This window comes from Chiloscyllium plagiosum, chromosome 10, assembly GCF_004010195.1.
Source record: "Chiloscyllium plagiosum isolate BGI_BamShark_2017 chromosome 10, ASM401019v2, whole genome shotgun sequence".
NCBI classification, from domain to species: Eukaryota; Metazoa; Chordata; class Chondrichthyes; order Orectolobiformes; family Hemiscylliidae; genus Chiloscyllium; species Chiloscyllium plagiosum.
In genome coordinates this window covers 26,284,572-26,295,600 of record NC_057719.1, presented here as the reverse complement: position 1 = coordinate 26,295,600, position 11,029 = coordinate 26,284,572, and the positions used below count along the sequence as shown (strand labels likewise).

The following is an 11,029-nucleotide window of genomic DNA, read 5'->3' as shown; positions in this document are numbered from 1 at the left end:
ATGTGGAAGCTTTGGAAAGGGTGCAGAGGAGATTTACTAGGCTGTTGCCTGGTATGGAGGGGAGGTCTTACGAGGAAAAGCTGAGGGACTTGAGGCTGTTTTCGTTGGAGAGAAGAAGGTTGAGAGGTGACTTAATAGAGACATATAAGATAATCAGAGGGTTAGATAGGGTGGACAGGGAGAGCCTTTTTCCAAGAATGGTGACGGCTAGCACGAGGGGGCATAGGTTTAAATTGAGGGGTGATAGATATAGGACAGATGTCAGAGGTAGTTTCTTTACTCAGAGAGTAGTAAGGGTATGGAATACTTTGCCTGCAACAGTAGTAGATTCGCCAACTTTAAGTACATTTAAGTCGTCATTGGACAAGCATATGACGTACATGGAGTAGTGTAGGTTAGATGGGCTTCAGATTGGTATGACAGGTCGGCACAACATTGAGGGCCGAAGGGCCTGTACTGCGCTGTAATGTTCTATGTTCTATAACTCCAGGTGTCGTCTCACTAATGCTTGCACAGTTGCAGCAATATTCCCTACTTTTATTCTCTGTTCGCAATAAATGCCAAAATTCCATTTGCCTTCCTGATTACCTGCTGTACCTACATACTAGTTTTCTGTGATTCCTGCATGAAACAAGAGATATGGGAGAGCAGATAGGAAAGTTGAGTTGAGATTTGTTGAATGTTGGAGTAAACTTGAAGTGCCAAATTGCTTAATTCTGCTCCTAAGACCTATTTTCCTACACTTGCTTCTGAAGAGGGGATGGATCCACTTTTAAGTTCTTATTGCTCTTTGTATTTTCTTTGCAGACTGAGACAGGACGTATTGGACTGGAGGGATGTTTATGTGAAGATTATTATAAAATACGGGACCTCTTATATGAACAATACGCAATTGTATAATTGGACCTGGAATAATCTTGAAAGACAATGGATTTTACTCTCATGGGGTTTCCTCGATCATCACTGTGCTGGAAAATACTTGTGACATGTAAAACAAAAATCTGGACATCTTTTCCTGATGCAGTAGGACTTGCTCATAATTTGGATCTGTTTTCTTTCAACTCTACAGAAGAAATTTGTGTGGAACTATTCTGTTAAATCTGAATATGTTCTGTCTTCACCAGTTCTTACTCTATATTTTCTTGGTGATAACATGGAGTACATTTCACTGGTTCAAAAAACTATACAAAGAATGACAAGATTTATTTTACCTGGTTTTCTGATAAAACTGCCAAAGCTACAAATTAAAACATCGCAACGTTCAACCTATTAGTTTGTGAAAAATTGGCTTAATCTCTTGTATAGTGAGGAAAAGAATTTGGACAAATCTGAAGGATAGTTTTTCAGCTGATGCAGCTTGAAATAATTTTAATGTTTTTCATGTTTTTGAGAGTCCAAGGTTGTCTTTTGTAGTGAGTTATTATTCACTTCCTTAACATTGTATTATAAAGCTTTTGAGATTGGTTATTAGGTTTTAGTAAAGCTATAATTGTTGAATTCATCAACATACAGTTTTCTTTTGAAGAGTTTTGGTAAATAGTTACAATACGTTTATAAAGGGTAATTTAATTTTGAGCTTATGTTTATAGGTTAAGGTTTTGACTTAACTTTGAATCCCAAGAAATAAGTAATTAAATTGTTTATAAAACTGCTTTAAATTTCCTTTTGGCAAATTCGTTCCTTATGGGAAACTCTAGTCCATGATGGTGAGTGTTGGGAGATTTATTTGACTGTAAGAGATATCTTATCTTATCCTTGATATCTAGTCACATGAGTTTTCTATAGATCCCTCTTTATAAGAAATCATGCCAAGAGCTCTGGAAGAATTGAGTCTTGGAACTGAGGGATGCTGAGATCAATTGTGGTATCCCTACTACCCATCACACTGTGATCATTCGAGGTATGTTGAAAGTATAATTTTTAATTTGCACAGTTGTATTTTCATATTACTGAAATTCTAGTATAATAAAGATAGAGCAGGAAAAACTATTCTGAGAGCTAGTAATTAGTTTTTTTTGGTTAAAAAACAGTATAATGGAAAAAAGTCAAAGGTGAACTGTTCTTTGAGGAGAGTTGTTCACCAACAATTTCGTGTATTACCTTACATCATCTATTACCCACATTCAAAAATAAAATGGAGAAGATTACAAATCTAAAGAGAGGAAGCATAAGAAACTACTCCTTTGTAAATGTGCCTTGTCTGATCACCTGGATGCCCCAAGGAAGCTCCTTTTCCTTTACTACAGCATTACATTACCTCCCGATCGTAAATCAAAATTAGGAAAATACAAATTCAGTGGTTACAAATACAATTGACATTTATTAAATTAAAGGTGACCATGATCCTCTTGAATGACAGAGTAGGTTCAAGGGATCAAGTCGCCTACTGCTGCTCCTAAATCATACATTTGTAAATACTATTGATTCTGGTACAGCATACTGGAGAAGCACTGTTCTGACATCTCAGATTTCATTTAAAATACATCCAGGTCAGTAGAATATTTATTGGAGCACAATATTTGGATTTAAAAATGTTTTGTATTTGGGCATAGATTTCCTGATGTGGCAGAATATTGCAAACCTCAGAATAATACCTCAATTAGAAATGTAAACAGTTGAAAAATGCTGACCAACACTTCCTATAATGGAAGTTCCTAGGCATTAACTATTTTAAATGTTTTATTTCTAGCCTTACAAAATATGTAGTCTCCCAGATGCTATCTCTCAGTTTAAAAAAAATACTGTACACATTATGTGCAAGATTTTATAACTTTATACGCGAGAAATAAAAATGCCAATAAAATATTGTTTCATTTTCAGATTCTTAATGATTTATGTTGCTGCTGTTTGGTAGTAGACAAATTGCACATTGTGGCTGGTTAGCTCAAATTAGGATTTCTGTCAAGTGGTTATGTTAGGAATGTCCATTTGTATTCTGTTTACGAATGTTGAAGACTCACTGTATAATTTCTGGCATATTTAGTTTTGAAATGGAAGCTAGTCTTGAGAACAAGGCATAAATAAGTTATAAGTGGTAAAAACATAGTTTCACAAGCAATTGATTGATTAATGCCTGTATAACAATGCACTCAACCAGGCTCAGAGGATAAATTATGTTCAATTCATTTTCTGATTCCATTTTCAATAGTGACCTATAAAACAGGGCTAATTGCTAGTAAAATGTTTCCTCTGCCATTGTAAAATAACATATCTTTCCTCAGAATAAATTCCACCTGTTTGTATCCTTAATATTGTGTAACTTATTTTGTTCTTATTATGGAGCCAAACTTAGTTGTTTCACAAGATTATTTTATTTCGATTCAGGGAATGTTGCCTCGGGACGGTCAAATTTATTTAAATTTGTATGATGGCTATAAATTGATTTCTTGTAGCTTCTTATGCACCATGCAGCTTGAAGTATTTCAGTTGCACCTTTAGTTCAAGAAAAATAAAAGACCCCTGCAATCTTTAGTTAGCCAACAGAACTTAGACAAACAAATTGTGTAACCAGTAATTAGCTAGGATAGATTTCTGAATGCACTTCATTTGCAAGATAACTTTACAATTAACACACAACATATGCATTACTTTTTTCTATGTCTCAATATTTACCACTAATTACTCTGCTTAAACGTTTTGCTACATGAAATAATATTGTTACATAACTTTCAGTTCAAAAACAAGGGGTAACATTTAATTTTATTAATGATTTTGATGATCAATGCCGCTTATCTAAATTTGGTGTTGACACACAGTTAAATGGTATCGTAAGCAGTGTAGATTGGAAATCTGAAGTTTTAAGAGACACTGATAGATTAAGTGAATGAGAATGTGAGGTCATCCATCTTCGACCAAACTTTATAAATGCTGAAATGCTAGAACCAGTGAAAAACCAAAGAGACTTGGTTTTCAGATACATGTGAATGGGTGCAAGACATAATTAAAGTCCCTGGAATCTCGAAGGTTCAAGGGTGCTATCATTGCAGTTTAAGATATGAAGATAACAGTAGTTAGGAGAAACCCCACTGGTTGGGAGTTGAGAATTAGGAGCACAGTTGAAAAATTAGAACCATAACTTTCGGGACTGAAATGAGGAAACACTTCTTCCTCAAAAGATGGTAGATGTTTGGAACTATCCTGCACAAATGGAGTTGATGTTGATCAATAAATAATTGTGCAACTGAGATTGATTTCCTTTTGTGAGACTGAAGTATTAAGGGATGCAAATCAAAGATCAGTAATGTTCTCATTGAATGTGGAACTGACTCAAGTGCTGGGTTCTGCAGGCATTAAGGATGGGGAGTTCATAGAGCCTCCTCCACTTAATCATTTCATTCCTCACATTTATTCATAACTGGATGAGGTAGATCTGCAGAACTGTGATCTGGTCCTTTGTTTGTAGGATTGCTTTGTTCTGCCTATAGAATACTGATTCCATATAACCCCATGTAATAACCCCATCTGTTCCAGCAGATTGGAACCTAATTTTTAGGTATGCCTTGTGGTGATTAAGGCATCTTTTCTGCATTCATTCTTGGCAGCCAAAGATTTTAAGGAATATGAGACAAAGATGATTCAGTAGTGATTGGTTGCTCATCAGCCATGATCGTATTGAATGGTAGAACAGGATTGAGGGATTAGGTGACCTAATCCTAACCCTATGTACTTCATATTATTGTCAGTTAAATGGTATATTAGAAGAGGCCTCAAAACAATGTCATTTCTACAGAATTATAAGTCTTGTTCGAGTATTATATTTTAAGTGTGACAGGAAAGAATGAATTACTTCCTCTTCATCAATATGAATGTAGAAGTAAGATTGCTGTATTTACATGTCTGAGGCAAGCTTCTTCAAGGTAAAAGATGTACTTAAATATTCTAGATGTTACATTAGATTCTGTTTGAAATTTTACGTAGCATTGAAAGATTTGTAATAGTACAAGTTATTCGTCAAAAAATATTGTACCCGTAAAATAAACAAAATACTTACAGGAATTGCAACAATTATGAGTGAAATTGCAGTAAGTACAATGAAAGCATCTACATTTATTACAGTATACATACAATTTCATAACAAATGAAAAGCTACTTCAATGAAACACTGGAGAATATGTTGGAGATGATAATTTTCTGATCTTTCCAGAGTGCATCCCATTAGTGGCACAGTGGCACAATGGTTAGCACTGCTGCCTCACAGCACCAGAGACCCGGGTACAATTCCAGCCTCAGGCAACTGTCTGTGTGGAGTTTGCACATTCTCCCCGTGTCTGCGTGGGTTTCCTCCGGGTGCTCCAGTTTCCTCCCACAATCCAAAAATGTGCAGGTTAGGTGAATTGGCCATGCTAAATTGCCCGTAGTGTTAGGTGAAGGGGATAAATGTAGGAGTCTGGGTGGTATGCAGGTCGGTGTGGACTTGTTGGGCCGAAGGGCCTGTTTCCACACTGAAAGCAATCTAATATTTCCACATGTATGAAAATTTAAAATCTGGGATGAGATTATATATCAGTTAGGGATTTGTAAAGTAAATTTTAATTTGCGATTGAGCGGGCAGGTGACAGAGCAGGAGTCGATCCATTCAGCCTCCTATGTATGACACCCAGAAGTCATTAACTATGAACAAGGAGTAAGAGCCTGCCCTGCCAGCCAATAAGATCACGACTGCTGTAAGTTTAATCACAACTCTTTGAAGTTGGTGTCATGGATATACAAGATGGTAAAGAAGACATTTGGCACATTTGCCTTCATTGGTCAGAATATTGAGTCACAATATTGTCATTTTCAGCTGTACAGGACATTGGCAGGGCCACGTTTGCAGTACTGTCTACAGTTCTGGTTACCCTGCTCTAGGAAGGATATTATTGAATTGGAAAGGGTGCATAAAAAATTTATCAGGGTATTACCAGGACTTGTGGGTTTGAGTTGTAAGGTGAGGTTGGACAGGCTGGGACTTTTTTCCCTGGAGCATATGAGGTTGAGGGATGACCTTGTAGAGATTTACGTGATTACAATAAATCAAATCATGATGGCATAGATAAGGTAAATAGCGAAGGTCTTTTCCATATCGTAGGGGAATTCAAAACTAGAGGGCTTAAGTTTAAGATAAGAGGGGAAAAATTCAAAATCAACCTGAGAGACAACTTCACTCAATGTGGTTGGTATCTGGAATGAACTGCCAGAGGAAGTGGTAGATGCAGGTACAGTTACAACATTTAAAAGACATTTGGACAGGTTTACGGATAGGAAAGGTTTACAGGGATATTGACCAAATGCAGGCAAATGGTAACTGAAAGAACTGTGGATGCTGTAAATCAGAAACAAAAACAGAAGTTGCTGGAAAAGCATTTTGAATTGTTTCCAATGTATTAATATCCTTCTGTAAGTACGATGAATGGTTGTACAAATGAACACGATCCCATGTGTGGAGGTAGTTTTAACGATGTGACATATGAACATTTCCCTGTACTTACAAATGGGTATTCAATATTGCCCTGCATTGTGTTCAACTCGCATATAAATCAACTTGTGAATGGACTCAAACGGAACCAGTTTGCGACCTGGGGAGTGCTTGTGCTGTACACGGTACTCCAGATGCTATCTCACTAATGCCCCATATAACTAAAGCATAACCTCCGTACTCTTGATTCAATTCCCCTCACCTTAAACCATACCATTCTATTAGCTTCCCAGGTTATTCGCTGCCAGTGCATACTAACAATTTGTGACTCATGCACTAGGAAAACCTAGATCTTTTTGCATTTTAGAGTTTTGCAACCTCTCACCATTTCAACATGTTTTTTTAAAATGAACAATTCCACATTTTTCCACAATGTACTTCATTTTCCAGATCTTTGCCACTCACTTAACCTGTCTATATCGCATTGTATGCTGCTGTCCTCTTGGCAACGCACTTTCCTATCTATTTTTGTGTCATTGACAAATTTAATGACATACCTTCAATCCCTTCATCCAAATAATTTATGTGCATTGTAAAGAGTTGAGGCCCCAATGCCATCCCCGGACATTCTGCCAGCCTGAAGAAAACCCATTTATTCTAACCCCCTGTTTCCTGTTAGCAAGCCAATTGCCATCCATGCTAATATGTTACCCCTATACCATGAGCTTTTTGGCAATAACCTTTGACGTGGCACCTTGTCTAACGCCTTCTGAAATCAAAATACAATACAAGCACTGGTTCCCCTTTTTCCACAACACAAGTTACTTCTTCAAGAAATTCCAACAAATCAGTTAAATGTGATTTTCTTTTGACAAAAATATGTTGGCTCTAATTGATTACCTTGAACATATCCAAGTACTATAAAGTCTTTAATAATAGTTTCTAACATGTTCTCTACGAAAGATGATAAGCTAACTGGCCTGTAGTTTCCTGCTTTCTGCATTCACACCCTTTTGAATAAAGGAGTTATACTAGCTATTTTCCATCTAAAGGAACTGTCACTAAACGTAATGTATTTTGGAAAATTAAAACTAGCACATCAACTATTTCACTGGCTACTTCTTTTAGGACCCTAGGACGAAATCAGTCAGGAACTGGGGACTTGTCAATTTGCAGTTCCAATAATTTGCTCAGTACTACTTCCCTGGTAATTGTAATATTCTTGAGTCCTTCCTCCCTTTCAATTCCTGATTTACTATTTCCAAGATCCTCCTTATATCCTATCTAGTGAAGACTGATGCAAAATATCTATCAATTTGGCTGCCATTTCTATCCTCCATTACAAATTCCCCAGCCTTGTTTTCTACAGGACCAACACTTACTTTGTTAACTTTTAAAAAATAATCTGAAGAATCTTTTAGTATCTTTTTATCTAATTTTATCTAACGTTCTTTTGTACTCTTAACTTTTCCCCCTTATTAATCTTGTAGTAATTCTTTGCTGCATCAAAATATTCTGTCCATTCTTCTGACTTACCATTTATCCTTGCAGAACTTATATGCCTTTGATATGAGTTTGATGTTGTCTTTGACTTTTTTTAGTCAACCACAGATGGCAGGTCCATTCTTAGAATTTTTCTTATTGTTTAAAATGGATCTTCTGCGTTTTCTGGAATATCCTCTTCAATGTTTGCCACTGTCTCTCTTTTGATCTATCCCTCAATCGAAATTATCAGTTCACTGGATCCCTAGTTCTCATTTCATGCCCTCATAATTGCCTTTGTTTAAATTCAAAATAGTAACCTCAGACCCACACTCTCTCTCTTTAACTGTCTGTCAAATTCAATTGGATTATGGTCACTGCTGCTCAGGAGTGCATTCACAATGGAGTTAGTATTTAATTCTATGTCATTGGTCAAACCTAGGTGTGTCTCACTCTGCCATAACGCATGACTAAGAAACTGTCCAAAATATTCAATGAATTCCTCCTTTCTTCCCCACTGATTTTCACAGTCTCTATGTAGGCAAAAATCTGCCATGATAATTGCTGTACCCCTTTGACAAGCTCCCATTATTTCTTTCTTGATACTGTCCGACCATGTGATTACTGTTAGGGGGTGCCTGCACACAACTCCCACAAGTGACCTCTTGCCTTTATCATTCCTCACCCCTGCACATTATTTCTATATCCTGGTTTCCTGAATTAATGTCCTCTTTTGTAACTGCTGTTATCTTTGACTAACAGAGCTACATCTGTAAACTTTCCTAGCTTCTTGTCCTTCCTAAAAGTCACATACCCTTCAAAATTCAGGTCGCATCCTGCAGCTATGTCTAAGTTATGGCCACTAGATTGTACTTATTTATCTCAATTTGTATAGCAAGTTCACCTATTTTGTTTTAGGTGCATTCAAATGAAGTGCTTTAAGTTTTGTCCATTTATTATATTTGTAATCTTTAGTTGTATCTGTTTATCTGCATTCTCTATCCCTTCCTGTCACCTGTTTATCATTTCCCACATTCTTTCCCCCCCTCAGTTGCACTTTCCCCACACTTTGATCCACTACATCTTCCCAATTTTGAACTCTTGCCTCCATTATTAAATTAAAATTCACTCTACTTTTTTCATTTTGCAGTTTGTAAGAACACCAGTTCCAACTCTTTGACTGTCCTGAATGTTACGTCTCACTAGAGTTGTGTGCTAGTAATCAAGCCTCACTATTCCCGAATCATCATTGATGTCAAGATTTTGAAATAAGTACACAAAACTTCCCAGTTTACTTGATTTGCAGACCTGGATTGACAGAAAACAGAAACCAGGTTTCTGCACATAACAAGAATGACCATTTATTGCAAGTAATTAGACTTTAGCTATAGGGTAAATAGTTTGACATCATTGGCATATAACACTACAAATTAAAACTCTAATCCTCTTCGAAGATCCTCCTTATACAACACAGACAGAATTATGGGCAGAAAAACTGCAGAGCCTATTCAGTGGTTTATATCATGGGTTTCTGAGATGATCTTTGTGATTCTTATGCTGCACAGATTGTAGCTTTTCATTTGTCTTTCTTTGGATGCTTCCACTGCTTTGCAAGAGATGGCTGATTCAATAATAGAAGGTCACTGAACTATCCGTTAGAAGGCACATCTGACAACAACTGCTGAAGGAAAGATGAACTGGTTTTCTTAAGTTTTAAACCTGGTTTTGACTGCAGAAAACAGAGAGAGAGACAACCTTGATGATGATAATGTTAAGGGCTAGTAATCCATAAGCCCTCACAAATACTTTGGGAAAACGAGTTCAAATCCTACCATAGCAGCTGATGGAGTTTAAAATTAATTCATAAATCTGGAATAAAAAACTAATTTTGGCAATGCAAACCCAAAGACAACTACCATCAATCAAACTGATCTGGTTCACTAATGTGTTAGGGAAGAAATCTGCAATCCTTACCTGATCTGGCACACGTGCTCCAAATCTACAACAATGTGATTGAATCTTAACTGCCTTCTGAAATGGTCTAGCTAGTCACTCCGTTCAAGGGCAATTGGGGATGGGTTGCACACGTTGGCGTTGCAAGTGACACATTCCTATAAATGAATAATGTAAATGAAACATAGACACCCAATTCCCCCCCAATAACACTGAAATGATTCTGAGCTCCCAATATATTTGTTTTCCCAGTCTGGAAATATTTAACTCCAGGGCTGCCTTTCATGGTGTTTAATTTTTCTGGAGAATTTTTCCTCTGACTAAAGCTGGCCAAATTTCCCAGTCTTGTTTTCACTCCTCAAATATTAGTTCTTGCCTTGGGCCGCTCAGCTGCCGGACGCCAGGTGTTGTTGTGAGCTCTGTACTAATTGATGCTAGTCATTAGACAGTATGTTCCACTGCCAGAATCTACTATCTAAGGTGCTGCATAGACTTGGGCCATCACCTCCATGCGACTTCAGACTTCAACTCACTCATGGACCTATCTAAAAAGTTCTACTGTCACCTGCTAGTCTTTGAGGTCGGTGAAGGTTATAGTGTGTTCCACTTCACCACATACGATGGAAACGCATAGAAAGCCCACTTTGGATGACTCCAATGCTTTCCATGGGGTACACTGTTGTATGCTGTTGGGCCTTTCTTAATATCAGCTTCTACACTATTCTGTGATTATGTGGCTTGACTGACCACAGTCCACGGGAACTGGTAAGGCTTCAGTAGCCAGCCAGAGCTGACATGGGCTCAGACAGTTGCTGTAAGGATTGGGTGTCATGAGGTGCCGATTACTAATGCAAGAAGGAGCAGAGCCTTCTCTCGAGTCCCCTACACCAATAGTGTCCTTCAATTGGCATAAAATTTACACGCGTCATTCCTTGCTGCCTGAGCAGAAGCATTGCTGTCCTCCTTGATTAACTCATTAATGGAGTGTGCATGAGATTCCAACTGCATTATGGCATTGTTTAAATGGATAGCTATAGTCTGATCTTCATGTACCTCTCCTGTCTGTATCACATTCTCATCCCCAGGAACTTTTTGTAGCTGATCTTTGAAGGTTCAGTATCATCTTGACTATTGATAATTGATATTTCTGTGCTGAATGCAGTTGTGGCATCTTTTGACAGGGAATTGGTTTAGCTCAGT

At 37.4% G+C, this 11,029-nt stretch overlaps 1 protein-coding gene across 1 annotated transcript in view; it reads left to right on the top strand.

The window, feature by feature from the left end:
• cpsf2 (cleavage and polyadenylation specific factor 2) overlaps positions 1–3,249 on the top strand; it is a 42,124-nt gene extending 38,875 nt beyond the window's left edge. Inside the window, exon 15 of the mRNA XM_043697209.1 lies at positions 808–3,249. Within this exon, the coding sequence (XP_043553144.1) occupies positions 808–900 (93 nt within the window). The 3' untranslated portion in view covers positions 901–3,249. The remainder of the gene's footprint in view (positions 1–807) is intronic.
• Positions 3,250–11,029: the final 7,780 nt, after the last annotated feature.